At 48.4% G+C, this 18,599-nt stretch overlaps 1 protein-coding gene across 3 annotated transcripts; it reads left to right on the top strand.

Moving 5' to 3' along the window:
- Window positions 1-134: 134 nt before the first annotated feature.
- On the top strand, window positions 135-15,757 carry scap (SREBF chaperone). Of its 3 annotated transcripts, none has more exons than XM_052066465.1 (23): window positions 135-346; window positions 3,480-3,683; window positions 4,373-4,493; window positions 4,912-5,069; window positions 5,295-5,515; window positions 5,788-5,893; window positions 6,028-6,203; window positions 7,332-7,458; window positions 8,077-8,189; window positions 9,990-10,084; window positions 10,174-10,272; window positions 10,343-10,552; window positions 10,662-11,044; window positions 11,122-11,271; window positions 12,155-12,347; window positions 12,426-12,541; window positions 12,817-13,282; window positions 13,377-13,465; window positions 13,527-13,609; window positions 14,415-14,581; window positions 14,664-14,744; window positions 14,932-15,138; window positions 15,224-15,757. In XM_052066465.1, the coding sequence occupies exons 2-23, from the start codon at window positions 3,565-3,567 to the stop codon at window positions 15,467-15,469; spliced, it is 3,726 nt and encodes a 1,241-aa protein (XP_051922425.1). In that variant the 5' UTR covers window positions 135-346; window positions 3,480-3,564; the 3' UTR covers window positions 15,470-15,757. The 3 variants fall into 3 exon arrangements, with proteins under 3 accessions (XP_051922425.1, XP_051922424.1, XP_051922423.1); XM_052066464.1 differs by having other exon boundaries at window positions 3,483-3,683; XM_052066463.1 differs by lacking the exon at window positions 135-346 and adding an exon at window positions 709-2,062.
- The last annotated feature ends 2,842 nt before the right edge of the window (window positions 15,758-18,599 follow it).

The following is an 18,599-nucleotide window of genomic DNA, read 5'->3' on the forward strand; positions in this document are numbered from 1 at the left end:
AAACAAAAGAATTAAATACAAATGCACTGTATTTAGACACTTTTTAAAAATTCTTTTTTAAAAACGTCTTTAACAAAGTTGTAGTGACAGAGTTTGGCCATATGGAGGTCGCTGTGGTCATCAACGCTCTTCTCGTCGATTCCGTGAAGAAGTATTTGAGAGCATCAATCTTTTGTGGAATCTCAGGTTGGACGGGTCAGCCTTGTGGACCACGCTAAAAAGGGAGAAAAAAAACATGCTAGACAACATTTTGCCGCTTTCCCCGACCACTTGACACTCTTCCAGGCACCCAAAAGGAGGAGGAGCACCGCGGAGCTGCTGCGAGGGAAACGTGACGTTTGTCCAGGCAAGTATTGGAAGTTTCGAGCTGCTTGGCTACGAGTGTGGTGTTATAATTGAGAGGACACAAAGAATTCATTAAAACTTATATTTTATCCACAAAGTCTCTTTCAAATGGAATGTATATTTATTAAGTTATGATTTCTATTGAATGAGGCAACTTAAAAGTGTACTCTTTATGTCATAACTTCCACCCTTGCGTCTATTTATTTGCAATGTGCAAAAATGGAAAGGGAATTAATGGAAGCCGCGTAATAATTTGATGCTAAATAGAAACAATTCAACGTGTGCGGCACACTTTTTAAAAAAACAACTTACTATTAGATACAAGGCGAAATATTCACAAATAAACTGATTCATCCGCGTGGTTGTATTTTAACATCAAGGTGTGTTTCGTGAAAGGTGTTTGTAAATATCAATGTGTTTTGTACCATTCGTCCATGTGATGAATTGATGCAGAGGATGCTAACAGCTTCCTAGCCTATTATTGCTAACCTAGCTGCCAGGTCGCTAGACAGATACGCTTTATCCGTCCCTTAAATATTCGTGAATTGCATTTGTCTGTCAGGTAGGGATTCTTAATGTGACTAAGGGATTTTATGGTGCACCCCGTGGAGCTAAAAGGCTAATGCTAACCCACGACAGGAGACAAACTTTCCCACCCGAGAAGCAGTCTTTCATATATCATTCCTTTCTTTTGGAAAATTTTCACAATCTTCGCAAGAGGTTGTGCGCGGTGACATTGTGTCATGACAATTTTACACGATTTAAGACACGGAATCGATTGCAAAGCATGACTAGGTTATAACTTTAGCATTAGCATGAGCCTCCTGCGTGTGAACTTTATTTCATTTTATGAGTTTTATTGTGTTCTCCAACCATCTGTTTCGTCCATTCTTGGAGCTCAAGCGAATAACAAGCACTTTTCTACTTGCTCGTTCACGGTGGCCGGGTAAATTGGAGATAAAGTACTCGGCGTGGTTAAAGCTCGGGTCAGGTTTTCGCAGCGCACTAAAGCTGTCATTAAAAAAGGATTGACGGTGTATTTTGCTGATGAATGAAGCAAAACGCGTTCTCGACACGAATGAGAACACCCCCGGAATGGAAGTGAGGCAATCAATTTGTGTGTCAGGAAGTTGATAAGAGTGAGAGAGAGTTTGTGTGAATGTGTGTGTAAGTGAGACAAAGTCTACCGCTGTGTGTGTGTGTGAGAGAGAGAGGGACTTGTGTGAGAACACTTGTGACAGTGAATGTGTCCACTAGTGCATGTGTGTGAGAGAGATGGGGGGGGGGGGGCAGTGAACGTATTTTAGCAAATGTTCTGTGTGTGAGTGTGGTGTGAAAGAATGAATGTGTGTGAAAGAGAATGTGAATGTGCGTCGGTAAATATGTCAGGGTGAGAGAGAATTGTGTGTGGGAATATTTGAGTTGTGTCACTGTGTGTGAGAGAGAACAATAATGAGAGGGTGTGTGTAAATGTGCGCGCGCTTGTTTGTGTGTACAGTATGTTACGCATGGAGTCAAATGATAAATGATTGATCGAGGGAAGGAAGTCCCTGTCAAGTGTAGCCTCAATTGCGGCAGCACATCTGATGACAGGGGGGGATCACGCTCACATGTACAACACCCTTGAAATACTTCTCGTGACCACATGAATGGTCATGTTGCTGAAACCTGGACATGGCTTGAGGGCTGCTGTTTTAGGAAATGCTTTTGACAAGAGGTAAGACGGTTGTTGTTCCACGGCGATTTACAGCAAGTGTTTATATATTCATATGCTGTTTACTTCACCATGTTGACAACCAACTTGTATGTGTATCTTATCTTTATCTTATCATTGTTGTTCATATTTGTTTGGGTTGGGCGATCGATTTATTCCGAATAGTTATTAGGGCTCAATGATTCGGGGAAATAATTGCAATTTCCACTGTGATTTTTGCGCTGGAAGTTTTCATGACAACGAAAGTTGACATGGTTCATTCAGTTACAGGCAGTTATCCTAATTTTCTCCTTCATTTTGCATTTTGTATGCAGAAAATTGGTGAAGATTGAACGACTGTCTGTGTCCTATGTGTTGTCTTGTGTTATTTTTGTTATTTTGACTTCAAAATGGCGCCGCGAGAGTGGCTGCCTTTCCAGCAGCTCCTATATTTTGTTGTTCTACTTCTTACTTTCATAACTTTGCTGCTGTGAATTGGGAATTTCTCCATTGTGAGACTAATAAAGGTTTTTCTTATCTTTTATCAACGCTTGGATGAAACCCGAACGTTGCGCTTTGTTTTTGTCCTTGATGTTGGCGGCGTGGTGTTTGTGCGGCATTGTATTTATTTTTGTAGCTGGCTTGCGCGGCTGTGTCCACATCTAAAACTATTTCAACACAATGGCTGCTCGCTCGCCAAGTAGGAGGGGGGGGGGGGGGGGGGGGGGTTGTCGCAGGACGCAAACCGGCGGGAGTTCTTCCAATCGTGGAATTCGTCAGAATTAACTAGCAGCCACATCCACAAAAATTGTTGTCGTCAGCTCAAAAGTTGTCAACACTGGGTGAGCTTTTGTGAACTAGCCACTTTGTGTTAGCAACCACGTTAACAGAAGCATGTGTATGTCAGTGTGGATGCACTTTGAACTACCCCCCCCCCCCCCCAGCAGGCTCTTCAACACAACGCTCATTCTCACGGTCTTTAGACTCATCAGGAATGTGGAAAGTGAGCACATGGCGTTCCATGTGCGTGCCAAGCAAACGCATCTCAACGGGTTCTATTGAGATGGCCGTGTTGTGATTACTGTGTCGGCTATTAATAGCGACGTTGCCTGCTTAATGCTCCTGAAGGGAACTCCCTGCAGAGTTTCTGTTGATAAGGCACCCCGAGACGCAACAAACGTAGCCTTGGTGCGAGATCGACGTGCTATGTACGTTACAACGTGCTACGCTGTTAAAGTGACCTTGGCCGACCCCCAATGTCAGCTCCAGGTTGACACTGGAAAGGAGAAACCTTTTTTTCGAAACCTGTGGCAATAAATAGAAATGAATTCAATCGCTGCAAGGCCATTACATCAATGTTTTTGATTTGTAGCAAATCGTAGGGCGTTGTAACTTTACTCTGAATATTCATATCACGGATGAATCTTTCTTTTTGTCTCAGCAGGAACTCGAATGTCCCGCGGCGTCTGCTCGGCGACTGCCCCGTGCTCCCCAATGGCCGGGAGTTGACACCGCCCTCCGCGACGATGCTGCGCGAGCAGCTTAGGGAGAAGATCTCGGCGGCCTTCTACCGCCACGGACTGTTGTGTGCCACCTACCCGGTGCCCATCATTCTCTTCACTTCAGTCAGCATCCTCACATGCTGGTGGGTTTGCGCTACACACACACACACACACACACACACACACACGGGCCTCATCGTCGTCCCCTTGGATGGCTCTGATGACTGAAAATCGGATCAATGTGCTCGGAGCCATATCCTTGTCTAATAGAGAAATGGGTAATTTATCACGATCTTGTGGCATTTATTTGGGGTGCAAATTTCTTGTAGAGGGCGGCCCGGTAGTCCAGTGGTTAGCACGTGGGCTTCACAGTGCAGAGGTACCGGGTTCGATTCCAGCTCCGGCCTCCCTGTGTGGAGGAGTTTGCATGTTCTCCCCCGGCCTGCGTGGGTTTTCTCCGGGTGCTCCTGTTTCCTCCCACATTCCAAAAACATGCATGGCAGGCTTATTGGACGCTCTAAATTGTCCCTAGGTGTGGTTGTGAGCGTGGATGGTTGTTCGTCTCTGTGTGCCCTGCGATTGGCTGGCAACTGATCCAGGGTGTCCCCCGCCTACTGCCCGAAGACAGCTGGGATAGGCTCCAGCACCCCCCGCGACCCTAGTGAGGATTAAGCGGTTCAGAAAATGGATGGATGGATGGATTTCTTGTAGATTTCGTAGTCTGCGCCAGGGCTCTGAGGGTAAATGATGTACTTTCTCTGCAAGTGTTAACTCATTCAGAATGCATTTCCCACAACTCTTTGACACCCCCCACCCCTCCTCTTTCTGGCAGCTACCCGTTACTGAGGCTCCCCCTCCCCGGCACAGGTCCCGTGGAGTTCAGCACAAGCGTGCGGGACTACAGCGTTCCTTCCCGCGAGCCTCAAGGAGACCTCGGAGAACGGCCTGACTGGGTATCCCTCCTTTTTAGTTCACTGACGCCCACAGTGTTCTTTATCCTCTGCAAAGAATGACGAATGTTACTGCTGAGGAATTATGACAATGTGCATTGAAGGAGAAAGTCTCATAAATTTTTGTATTTAATTTGTTTCAGGACTGTATGTTTTTATGAAGTATGCTATTCTTTTTTTATGGAGTGCAATTTTTTTTATACTCATAAAATATGACAGTTCCTTTTTGTTGAATAGGCTGGAATTGATGAACAGTAATTCAATTAATTTCACGAGGAGAAGATGAATTCAAGTTGTGGGATTTAAATTTGAAAAAGCAGATTTTCAGTCTCGGCAAAGAATATAGGATAACTGCCGCTAGCTTTGAAGTGTCAAGAAGAAGAAAACGTGTTTGTTGTCACGTTTTTGCTCCACATCGCAGTACCAGGGAGCTCCGGTGGCGTACATCCAGCAAGTGTTGGTGAAGGCGGCGGTGGTGCCATGGGACAACAGCCTGGTGCCGGTGGACGTGTTTCGCTCACCGTTAGGGCGAGTCTTCAGCCTGCTGGACGAGATCCGCAACCATGTGCACACCGACAGGTTAGTCTTACATCATGAGTACCTTGACTCATGAGTGCCCCAGCTCGCAGGCAGGTTTTTCAAGTCGGGAGCTGGTTGATTTATTTATTTATTTTTAAATATATTTTTTTAACCCTCCAATGCAATTTCGGCAGTGTACTTTGGCCACTTTGTATGTCAAGGTACCCGATATATGCAGAAAAGTGTCTGGAGAAAGAAATGTTGTTTTTCCGTCCTGGTCGGCAGCTCGGGCGTTCGCAGTCTGGAGTCGCTGTGCCTGCAGGTGGCGGACTTGCTGCCGGGTTTGCGGCGGATGCAGTCGGTGCTGCCCGAGCACGGCTGCCTGTTGGTCTCGCCCGCCAACTACTGGAAGAACCAACGCGAGCTCTTTGACGCCGACCCCAACCCCTTGAAGACCGTCCAGAAGCACGAGCCCAAAGGCCTGCACACCTCGGCCACGCTCAGAGGTGTGTGCACGCGCCGGTGTGTCTTTAGTTTTAGTGTTGTTTATGTGTGTGTGTGTGTGTGTGTGTGTGTGTGTGTGTGTTTTGGGTTTTTATTTTTTTTTTTTGCATCTCGTGTGTGTACAAAATATTTTGTAATCTTTTTTTCTTCTAAATGTCATGTCTGGGGCTCTGTAAGTTCGGGAACCATTGTGCGTGCAGATTTCTCGTTCTTGTTTCTCGCAATTGCGTGTTTGTGTTTGCACGATCATGACGACGTGCGTTTGTTATTCCAGACCTCCTGTTCGGCGTTCCAGGGAAGCTCACAGGCGTCAGTCACTACAACAGGAAGCGGGTGGTCACGTACACCATCAGCATGGTGCTATCCAGCTATGACGCAAGGTGACCATACGTTGGAGCTTAGTTTTGCGTTCCGTTTGGTTCCTGAAAAATCTGGCGGAACTCCTCGGTGACCTGAGGACCGCTTGTACTCTTGACAAAAATAACAAAAGAAATGCCCGTCCTGTGCGTTTTAGTTTCCTGGGCAGCCTTCGCGCTCGCCTGAAGCAGCTGCACCCGTCCACCAACTGCACCGGCCTGAAGAACGAGCGTATGGTCCACGTGCACTTCAAGGAGGAGATCGGCGTGGCCGAGCTCATCCCGTTGGTCACCACCTACATCATCCTCTTCGCCTACATCTACTTCTCCACACGTCAGTATCTGCTCGGCTCCGCTTCATCTCGGAAACTTCTTAAGTCGCTTTTTGTGTGCCCGAGCTTGTTCCGTCGAGGATAATCTCCTGCAACTCGACCGGCCCGCCGCTAGCGACCGGGACAAACGTCGGCTCGGTTGCCAAAGTACACGACGTGTCGCTGATTAACTTTGACGTTGTTTGAAGAGCAACGCGAAGAACACTTCCTTGTATTAAAGATATTTTTGCATCATTAAACCCTTTCATGTACCCTGTAACCTGATAATTACATGATAAGCTGTCCGCTGCAGTAACCGCTGTCCCCGAACGGTTGAAAAGAGTTTCCCAAATCGATTACGCAAAGGATGAAGTATGACAACGCGTTTAACATCCAATCGTCGCACTGCTTGAAATCATTCTCTTTTGATGGGTCGGTTCCGGCTCATGCCAATGCAGAAGTTTGTCTTTCGTAGCCAAGATGAGCTGGGGCGGCGGCAGCTGCTCATTGTTGCCAACTTAACAACTTTGTAGCTATATGCAGCCAGTCTTTTTTTTGTTTTGTTTTTTTTAATTAAAAAAAAGGAAGCTGTTAACTCATTCACTCCCAAAGACGTTTTTAAACGTCTTTTCAGACTTGGTCCAGAATTGGCTGGCAGTGAATGAGTTAAAATGGCATCTCTTTGCCTAGCTGCCATGTGATGGGTGGACTAATTAGGTGTTGTGGTTGGAGTATGTAAATGTGACCTACCATTACATCACAGTTGGGCCAAATTGAGAATGTCTTGCTCGCAGCCATTAAAAAAAAAAAATTATAGAACTCGCCAAATACGATTCCCTCCAAATTTCCTTGGTTATATAGTTTGAAACTTTGTCGGTAGACTGGCACCCGCAACTCACATTATTACTAGCATTAAAACACCTTTGAAGTCAAGATGGCGCCCGAGTAGGATTTCTTGTTATTTTGACTTCAAAATGGCGCCGCGAGAGTGGCTGCCTTTCCAGCAGCTCCTATATTTTGTTGTTCTCCTTCTTACTTTCATAACTTTGCTGCTGTGAATTGGGAATTTCTCCATTGTGAGACTAATAAAGGTTTTCTTCTTCTTCTTCTTCTATTTTAAACCCCACCCCTCCCCCCCGACCCCTCTGCAGGGAAAATCGACATGGTCAAGTCCAAGTGGGGTCTAGCTCTGGCAGCTGTGGTTACCGTGCTGAGCTCGCTGCTCATGTCGGTCGGCCTGTGCACGCTCTTTGGCCTCACGCCCACTCTCAACGGAGGGTACGCCGCACACACACACACACACACACACGCGCGCTTATCAATGGCCTCCTTCCAGTGATTTGTGTCAATGTTTACTAGCGCTCTGTGAACTAATTGCTATCCTGATATTGACGCTGCACGTCCGTCCAATCATGTGAGAATACCTCGAAATCAGATGCCATGGCGTGACGTGCGTCATCCAACAATTGGACCAAACTTGTCTGCCATTGGCCCAAATGCACACATGCGCCACTAAACACACACACGCACACGCTAGTGAAAGGGCGTGTGCGTTTGATGTCGCCACTGTTGACGCAGTTGTGCAATTTCGCCCCGCCACAAAATGCCTTCCCGCTGAATCATATGCAGCATGGCATAACAGATCACGTTACCCCAGTCCCGTTTGTGCATTTTCCGGACTGATAAATTGAAATAATGTCCAGAGATTTACATGAATGAATAAATTTTCATAAATCTGATTTAAAATAAAAAGATTGAATATAAACACTTTCATGCGTGCTGCATCCTGATAAGTTGTCCACTGTAGTAACCGCTATCCCTGAAAGTTTACATATCATCCTTAGTTGCAGCCTTTTTTTCGCACTTCAGAGCGGATGTGTCTTTTTGTCCTGACAGGGAGATCTTTCCATATCTGGTGGTGGTGATTGGTGTGGAGAACGTCTTGGTCCTCACCCAGTCTGTGGTGTCCACGCCGGTTGATCTGGAGGTCAAGCTGCGTATCGCTCAGGGTACGCGTGGCTGGGCAATATTGCCTCAAAATCAAATTGATTTCCGAATTCCCAATGTGAATCGATATTTTATTTTATTATACAGTGCACTCCGCTTAATAGAACTCCGGTTAATAGAGTAATCCGCTTAATAGAGCAAAAGGCTCTGGAACGGATTTGCCTAATGCAATTTCCTATAAAGATACTCTGCTTAATAGAACAGGCCGTAAGCAATGAAAATTGTAAACTAGTGGTTTTCGAAGTGTAGCAATCGCGATACTACTATAATATACTTTATCACTGCTATGCTGTTGCGCCTACGATTACGCCATACAATGTTGCGCAATGTGTAGTTCTAGCCGTATAACAGGTAGAACGGGTCACTCCACACATAGACACACGCACGTCACAATGGCTTCAAATTCATTCAAGCGACGAGGGCTATCACCTGCGGATAAGAAGGACATACTCAGACGATACGATGCATTGCCGGATTCTCAGAAGGTATCACAAGAGGATGCTGCCTCTCATCTAGACGTATCCCGGAGTAGCTTGAATCGGATACTCAAAAACAGGAAAGAAATTTTGGAACTTGAGGATTCTGATCGCAAGCGACAGCGAAATGGCAAAGCACCTGATGTGGAAAAAGCTCTCGTAAAGTGGATTCACGCTGCCAGAGACAAGAATGCGCCTTTGTCTGGGAAGATCGTGAAAGCTAAATCTGAGGAGCTGGCATCAAAAATGAAGGTGGAGGGATTCAGTGCCACTGAAGGTTGGTTCGATCGCTTTAAGAAGAGAGTTTGATTTAAGATATGGACGTCCACAGTCGAAATATCTCTTCTAACTCGTCAGCAGGGGTTTTTCTGCGTGCATAACTTGGTCGTCGACGTGTCTGATGACCATCTCCGGTTAATAGAAACTCCGCTTAGTAGAACAGAAGCGCTTCGGCCCAATGGTGTTCTATTAAGCGGAGTGCACTGTAGTTTTTTTTGCTTTGCTGAACCTTAAAGTATTGTACACGACTATCCTTTGGAAATGAAAATGTATTCCACCCCCCCTGTCTCCCAAACAGCGTAAAATCCTAAAATGAACCATCCCAACTGCAGGGCTTGGCTGGTTCGTGTATCGATTGTCCTAGAGCAGGGGTGTCAAACAGTTTCACTCGGAGGGCCATTATGACTGAAAATAAATAAGTCAACAACAGTTTATTCAACTATTGTTGAAGGAGGAAGTTACTGTAATGAGTTTTTTGGCAACAAGAAAAAGCTTACAGTATCACTCTTTATTTTTTACAAATGAGAATTTGAAATTTTCGGTACTTATTTTAGCAAGCGTCATGGAAGTTGCCATATTTGATTTGCTTTCGCGGGCCACGTAAAATTATGCGACGGGCCATATCTGGCCCCAGGGCCTTGACTTTGACACACGTGTCCTCGAGGGAGCACTGAAGCCTCTTTAGCGCTCATGCTCTTCTTTTTTCATGCGTACAGGTGAGACGAGGTAAATATGTGCGGCTTGGTAGCACATAACTGGGGTCAAAAGCTTTTTGTTTGTTTTGTGGGTTGGTTTTGAAACGGCTCGTGACTTAAAAAAAATGCCTTACCTGTCAACATCAACTGTACTTTTCTCCTTCCTGTTTGCAGCTATGTTTGTAGTGTAAGCAGTGAATGCCCGCGCTTTGAACAAACTCATTGGATTTCCGCAAATATAAATTTTCAACTCAAATGAATCAATAAATTGGATTAATCGCTCGCCCGTAGCTCAGTATGAGAAGCAAAAGCTGTTGGCCGCATTTTTGACTTTGGACCTTTTGCTCTGCAGGCCTGAGTAACGAGAGCTGGTCCATCATGAAGAACATGGCCACCGAGCTGTGCATCATCCTCATTGGATACTTCACGCTCGTGCCAGCCATTCAGGTTTTGCGACCTTTTTTGATGTTTTTTTTTTGACCGCCAGCAATGTTGTGGAAGGTTTTTGAATAACCGATCGCTCGGATTACTCGTAGGAGTTCTGCCTGTTTGCCGTGGTGGGCCTGGTGTCCGACTTCTTCCTTCAGATGTTCTTCTTCACCACCGTGCTGTCCATCGACATCCGCCGCATGGAGGTGCGCGCGTCCGTTTCCTGTAAGTCGTTTGTGGACACAAATCGCCGATCGATGAAAACATCTGTTGCAGCTGGTGGACCTGCACGGGCACATGCGAACCGAGGACAGCCTGCCGGCAACCAAGCCCTCCCCTTTGCGAACGCGGTCGGCACCTCCTCCGCCGCGGCCCCTTCCTCACACCATCACATTACAGACCCCCGCTAGGAACCTGCGCCCCCCCAAGAGGCTTCGACTTGTCTACTTCCTGGCACGCACGCGCCTGGCTCAGCGCATCATTATGGTAAGGCCACCTAAATTGGCCAACCGGTCCAGAATCCAAACGCCGGTCCGGGTTTAACATCCTCGGCGGCGGTCCAAGCGTATCATCATCATCGCCGCCTCGTTTGCAGGTCAGCACGGTGATCTGGATCGGCATTCTGGTATATACCGACCCGGCCGGCGTGCGCATCTACTTGGCCGCGCAAGTGTCGGAGCAAAGTCCCCTGGGAGACGACGGGGGCGGAGGTCTGACCCCCCACCTGGAGGTGGCGCCCGTCTTCCGCGGAGGAGATCCGACCAGCACTCTCACCGACCGCCTGGCGCCGGACCCGACGCCTTTACCTGACAACCGACCGCAGGGCCCACCGGGCTCCAAAGCGGAACCCCCACCCGACTCCCCGCCGGCTGTACCCCAGATCACCTGGGGGGCTGAAGACGAGGAGGTCTGGAGGAGACTCTCATTCAGACACTGGCCTTCACTCTTCAGCTACTACAACATCACGTTAGCGAAGAGGTGAGTACACCAGTGCGGATCGGAACTCCTTTCAGTGGAGGCGACGGAGCTAGCTTAGCATCCGGGCCATGTTTCAGGTACATCAGCATCTTGCCCGTCATCCCCGTTGCCATTCAGCTGAGCCCTCAGGAAGCTATCGAGGGGCGCCACCCTCAGGACACCCAGTACCCACTGCCGCCCATTCCCAAGGTGGCGGCGGATCTCCAGACGGACCTGACACTTTACAAGTTAGTCGTGGCACACACACACACACACACACACACACACACACACACACACACACACACACACACACACTACTCAAATGACTGAAGCGTATTAGATGATCCTGAGCTGGACTCCCTCTGCACCCTCTTCCTGCAACGTACAGAGTACCCGGCAGAACAATTAAAGGCTGTTCCACTGGATCAGACGTCTCAAACATACGGCCCACGGGCCGGAACCGGGCCCTGAGGAGTTTTGATTAGGCCCGCAGGATAATTGAAATGTGAAAAAAAATTGCAGTTTTTCAATACCAATTTAAAAATCTTATTTTTAGAAAGGGGACCTTAAAAGGGAATCTTAATTTTAGAAATCTAAGGTGTTTCATGAAATCTTTTGTGAAAGATATGTTCATTAAATGTCAACATTTTCCTAATGTTCTTGTGCTTCACTATACTATAACAAAGGAAAGACATGATATTTTTGTTATTTATAGCAGAGTATGGTACAATTTTAATGGTCCGGCCCACTTGACATCTCCCGAGGCCGTATGTGGCCCACAATGCGAAATGAGTTTGACACCGCTGCACTAGATAGTAGGAAGGTGTGGTTAAAACCTGCGTATCTGTTTTGAACCCTTTCAGGGACAGCGGTTACTACAGTGGACAGCTTACCATGTTGTCAGGTTACAGGGTGCGTGAAAGGGTTAAATGCATTTTTTTTCCCAGCTCACAACTCGGGGATAAGTTTCACATCAAAAAGCATGAATATGTGAGATGTGAACCACGCGTATGCAAAAGAGGACTGTAAAACGAAGCACGCGTCTCGCCACGTGATTGAGTTGAGGATTGTCACGCACTAGTTTGGTGAATCGTGGAGCAGCTCCAACATTCTTGTTGTTTCCGTCAGTGTGGCGGCGCTGGGCCTGGCCGCCGGCGTCCTGCTGGTTCTGCTCCTCCTTTGTCTCTACCGGCTTCTGTGCCCGCGAAACTACGGGCAGAACGGCGGGCGGCGACGCCGAGGGGACCGGCCGTGCGACGGCTACGGATACTGGCCGCCCGTCAGCGAGATCTCGCCGCTCCTGTTACGGGGCCACAGCATGGTGGGGAAAAGAACCGAATTTCTTTGCGCGTCGTCCGCCACCTGGAGAGTTTGATCTCCTCGCTTTGTCGCCTTGCAGGACATCGAGTGTCTGGCCAGTGACGGGATGCTGCTGGCCAGCTGCTGCTTGGCCGGACAGATTCGGGTTTGGGATGCCCAGACGGGAGACTGCCTGACTGTCATTCCCAAGCACGGGTAAGCCGGAGCCACATCCCAACTTAAATGCCACCTTAGCTTCCATGCTAGCTGCCGCCATGCTAGCTGCCGCCACTTCAACTACCACACTCCACTCTGATGTCATGTTCGATGCCATCTTGGCCTCTCTATCAGCAGCCAACTCTGTGCCCCCCCCCACCCCGCCCCCACACACTTAATTTTGACACCTTAGATGTCTCCCTCGACGTAAACTTCAATTTTCACTCAAGATGGCGTCCTGTTTTTGAAGCTACTGTGGCTTGTACCACCTGCAGGCGCGGGCGTAGAAGCAGCATGGACTGCTGGGTAAACGTCAGCTCAGAGGGTCCCGAGCCCTCCCTGAGCGGCGACAGCCTGTCTGAGGACGAAGGCTATCAGGTGAGGCACCGCACCACCCCCAGCCGGCCGCCCCTCTTCAAAGACCAGCCGGACCTGACGCCGCTCATCGAAACCAACTTCGCCTCCACGCCGACCTGCCCCAACGCCGCCAGGCCCACCAGGGACGGTTTCGACTACGGCGACCTGGTGGCGGACGCCTACATGGCGCACAAGCCGCTCTCGCCGTCCAACTTCTACTCCCCCTCCTCGCCCTCGCCGCCCTCCACCGCGCCGCCCCACAGTCGCCCCAGTTTTGGCGACGCCTTTGGCGTGACACCCCCGGACTTGGGCGGCGGCTCGGTGTGGGCGCTGGAGCTCAGAGGGAATCTCATAGCTGCTGGGCGGAGCAACGGCAAACTGGAGGTGTGTGTTTGTCGCGGGTGTGGTGCACCGTGTAGTTATCCCGCGGACTTGTCTTTCTTTGCGCGTTTCATGTGTCGCGGTGCCGCGTTTTCAGCTGTGGGACACCACTGACGGCCGGCTGCGCTGCAGCAGCGAGGGCGTGAGTGCATCCGGCATCACGGCGCTGGCCTTCCTCAACAACAGGTGGGTCGCACCTTTGGAAACGTTTCCACACCATCGGCTGACGAGTTTTGGTCTTTGTCAGAATCGTGGCGGCGCGTCTGAACGGCTCTCTGGACTTCTTCAGCGTGGACGTCAACAAACCGCTCGCACTGCTTCAGTACCGAGGTGAGAATACTTGGGTGCACCTTTCAAGTGAAACCAAGCCCGTGTTTTGTTTTGTTTTTTCTTTTCAAAAAATAAATTCGACTTGCCCAAACTAGTCCAAACGCAGTATTCCGATTAATATTGCGTTGCCGGAAAACAACTTAGTTGACTCCCGTAGCATAGCTAACAGGATGATGACGTGATCATTTAAGCACCTAAACTGCCTCTTTGAAGTTAATTGGGGCTCCTCGGAAGAGAGGGGAGGGATGAGCAGTTACGCACAATTCATTCATTCATTCCTCTTCCGAGCCGCTTGATCCTCACTAGGGTCGCGGGGGGTGCTGGAGCCTATCCCAGCTGTCTTCGGGCAGTAGGCGGGGGACACCCTGAATCGGTTGCCAGCCAATCGCAGGGCACACAGAGACGAACAACCATTTACACTAACACCTAGGGACAATTTAGAGTGTTCAATCAGCCTGCCATGCATAGTTTTGGAATGTGGGAGGAAACCGGAGCACCCGAGAAAACCCACGCAGGCCCGGGGAGAACATGCAAACTCCACACGGGGAGGCCGGAGCTGGAATCGAACCCGGTAACTCTGCACTGTGAAGCCGACGTGCTAACCACAGGACTACCGGGCCGCCCAGTTACGCACAATCAAATAGACTTGCGCATTGTCCTAAAAAAAAAAAAAAAATTGCTAGTGAGTACTATGTTAGCCTCAAGGACAACCGAGGTAGCTTGCGAAGTACTTGGGTGTATTTGCAAAGTGTGATATAAAAATGTGAGTTGTCCTGTTGATTTATTTTTCCCCTTCTCGTTTGAGGCACACCATGCCGGGCTGGGGTCCCCATGTCGCCCTGCTACAGCAGCGAAGACGCCATAAGCTGCCAGCTAACGCGCTCGGTGCAGTGCGCCCACCAGAAGCCCATCACGGTCTTGAGGGCGGCGGCCGGCAGGGTGATCACCGGTAGCCACGATCACACCGTGCGGGTAAGCCCCCCCGCACCCCGCCCCCGCCTAGGGGGAAACGCTGGAAAGGACCGCAGAAAGTGCTGAATGTTTATGTGCTCAGGTTTATCGTCTGGAGGACTCTTGCTGCCTCTTCACACTGCAGGAACACTCGGCAGGCATCACCGCCGTTTACATCGATGAGGTCACTTCCTGTTCCTTTGAAGTTTGTGTGTGTGTGTGTGTGCTTGGCCGTTTTTGTCTGGGGACTGTGTTTAACTGTCACGTGCAAATGTTGGACTGTGTTTGTGCGTGTGCGCGTACGTACGCCTCCGACCAATCTTGGGCTTGTGCTGTCATCGACGTTTCTTGTTCTTTTTGCGTCTCCTCAGACGATGGTCCTGGCGAGCGGCAGCCAGGACGGCGCCATCTTCCTCTGGGACGTCTTGACGGGCAAGTGCGTCAGTCACGTTTACGGTCACCGCGGCGACGTCACCTCCCTGGTGTGCACGCCGCTCTGCATCATCAGCTCGGGTTTGGATGACCTCATCTGCGTCTGGGACCGCAGCACCGGCATCAAATTGTACTCCATACAGCAGGTACGCGTCACCCGGTGGCCATGTTGCAGTTGTGACTTTTCCTTTGACATCCTCCCGCGTGCACGTGGGTGTTCCCCCACCGCAGGAGGCCGGCTGCGGTTCCAGCCTGGGTCTCATCTCGGACTCTCTTCTGGTGACTGGCGGTCTGGGCTGCGTCTCCTTCTGGGACTTGAACTACGGAGACTTGATCCAGACGGTCTACTTGGGTCCAAGTAGCGACGGTCAGGGCGTGAGGCAGCTACTCGTCCTCAACAACGCCGCCATCGTATGCGACTTTGGCAGCGAGCTCAGTCTCGTCTTCGTACCGTCGGTTCTCGAGAAATTGGACTGATGTCTGAGAGCTGATCTTTGATCTCACGCCCTGTATGCTGCTCGAGCCGTGAAAACTCAGCCCGCCCTCACAGATAGCTGAAAAAAAACAACCCTGCTGCCTGTTCGCATCATGTGCGAACGTACTGTATGACCTGCTGCCAACTATATACACCTCCTGGGGGCGCTGTTTGTTACGTATACATCATTATTTATTAGAGGTACTTGAGATCTTTACTATGGAACTTTGGAGTCATGAACGTCATATTTTTCTTTTTTTTTTTTTTAGCCTTGTGTGTAGTCGCTATAACGTAGACTTTGTACAATGCATACCTGGCATGTACAACTCAAAGCCTCTATTTTCACACTGCCCCGCAAGGACATTGCTGTGGCAATGCCATGCACAGGTTGCCTTTCTAGTCACGTTGTTTTGAAAGTCTGCTGGTCGCTGTTTTTACTTTACGGAACGAAGATCAAAGCCACAATGGAGACCGTGGATCATTGCGGTTGAAACTTGGGAGCTCACGTGAAATCTCAATTATTGAACAAACTAGCCGCAGAAGGGCAAGTTACGTCATCAAAGCGATGTGACTTAACTGGCAAATCATGAGAGATGACGGGCGTGGCGTTCTACGCCCGGCGATAATTTCTGTCGTGCATGCGGCATGTGTTGCAAACCGATCATAGTGGTGCCGCCCGACAATGCTTTGGTCGTACGCGGGAGGAGAAAAAGAGGCTTTTTCGTAAATCGCATCAGAAGCAGACAGGACTTCTCACACTGCACTCGGCAATGCACTGTTGACAAAAAACACTAATGTGTGGAAGTGTTGCCAAGGTGCGAGGAGGGCGTCCCATCGTGGCGCCACATTGCACAAGTTCATTTTGAGAGTACCGTATCGGATATCATTGGGCTCTCAATAATAGACCAGCCTGCGGGAAAAGCCCCTCACTATTACTTCCTATGGGGCTGCTCTGCAAGCGCGTCCGAATATGGACAAGCTTGCATGCTGTTGTCATTTCGCTCTGCCCTGCGGTGAAAGAGCAAGTGCAATGTGAAAAGACCTTTAGGTGTAGGTAATTACAGGGTTCCCACTCTTCCACTTGCTTTTTATTTATGGACCTTTAAGGACTTTTGAGGGCGATTTGCCCATTTTTAAGGACTTTTCACACCACCACCCCCCCCCCCCCCCCCCCGCGGGGGATTCACGGTGGATTTAATGAACAAAAAGCAACATGTCACTGAGCTGCTGTTCAAATCATTGCTGCCAAAGGAAGGGCGCATCTTTATTTTTAGGGGCAATCAGCTAACCCTTTATTTGACATTCATTCATTCATTCATTCATCTTCCGTACCGCTTGATCCTCACTAGGGTCGCGGGTTATTTGACATACTGTATGTCAAATTGGCCTGAAAGGACCCGAAGTGATCACATGATCATCATCGGAACTGATCGGAGACGGCGGGAAAAGCAGAGCGGGAATCAGGAAGGCATGTAGCCCGACAGCGGGGTTTGAGGTTAAGGGCGCCAGGCGCATTTTCTGACAAAACTATTAATCGGAAGGGTGTGGAAAATGACATACACAAATTAAATGAACACCACAGGTTAATTTTTAAGGATTTTTATTGACTTCAGAAGCGTTCCCAAAAATTAAGGATAATTAAGAACAATTTTACAACATATTTTTTAATGAACTTTAAGGACCCGTGGGAACCCTGAATTAGTTGCACATGCAAACTAGTTCAGGTACAGATTTGGTTTACGCAGGTAACAATGAGTTAAGTTGTATTTGCGATGGTGAGAAGCACCAGTTTGACTTACAAAGTTGTATGTGCATGACACAAAGGTAGAGGTGCGACTTTGCAAATCATGCATGCCACATGGAAAGTCGGGGTGCAACTTACCAAGTTGAACATGTGAGGTATAAACGGTGTAGTTTTGACTTGCTTGCTAAGTACATAAGGTGCAACTTGCCAAGGCGCACGGGCAACTTTCTAAGTTGCACTTCAGTGTGAAACTTACAGGGTGTCACTCACACACACACACACACCTTTGGGTCTGTAACTTACTATGTAAGGCACAACCCCAAGATACTAAAAGTGTAGGTGTTGTCATATTTTTCATTTGTACATGAATGGGATGGCCGGGTTTTGACACCCCATTAACGTAAACCGCGACGACACAGATATCTTGTATCTCACACCTAAAACGAGCCTGAGGGAGCTCGCTGATAAAACTCTAAGGTGCACTGCCCTAATGTCGCATCTTGCACATGCAACTTATAGGAAATCGCACACGAGATTTGTAAAGGTGCGCGTGCAACTTAATTGGGGACAAGATACAAAATGTGCAGGTGTGACGTTGTCTCCCGGGTTGCGGAGAGTGTGGCGGGACAGGATGTTGCTGAACTGGAAGCTGCAGTGCACACATAAAGTTTACGTGACAATGACATGCGGTTGAAACTTGGAGGTCACATGACTCTCGCTGCCGCTCTGCTTCATCATCCCTTTAGCGCAGGTGTGGGCAAAGGCCATTGGTATTTATTGCATTCACTTCGATAATTTAAAAATGTATTTTTAATCATCATGTGATTCATGTATTGTTTAAACAAAAAAATTATGAAACCAATAATTGATTAACGACCATGTAAAGAAAGGTGTTTTTAGCCGAAAAAAACGACCATGCATAGTCAGGCGTTTTTAGCCCAAAAAAAACGACCATTATTCGTAAGGCATGTTAACCCGAAAAAAACGACCATGTATAGAAAGCGTTTTTAGCCAAAAAAAAGGACCATGTAGAGTAAGGCGTTTTTAGCCGAAAAAAAAGGACCATGTGTACTTTGGCGTTGTTAGCCGGAACCCCCCCCGGCTGAGAATGCCTTACTATACATGGTCTTTTTTTTTTTTTTTCGATAAAAACGGCTTACTATATACTTTACATGGTCATCTTTTTCGGCTAAAAACGCCTTACTCTACGTGGTCGTTCATTAATTTATTAGATGCAATTAACTAAAATGAGCTTATCCTTATATGTCCTTTTCAAAAATGATTTGCCCACTCCTGCGTTAACATTTCACTGCTGAACTCGTGTGACGTGTTTGGACCAAACAAAGCAAATGTAGAATAATAAGAATGTATTTTCTGGTCGCGTGTCA

Source organism: Hippocampus zosterae, chromosome 5, assembly GCF_025434085.1.
Source record: "Hippocampus zosterae strain Florida chromosome 5, ASM2543408v3, whole genome shotgun sequence".
Lineage (NCBI taxonomy): Eukaryota > Metazoa > Chordata > Actinopteri > Syngnathiformes > Syngnathidae > Hippocampus > Hippocampus zosterae.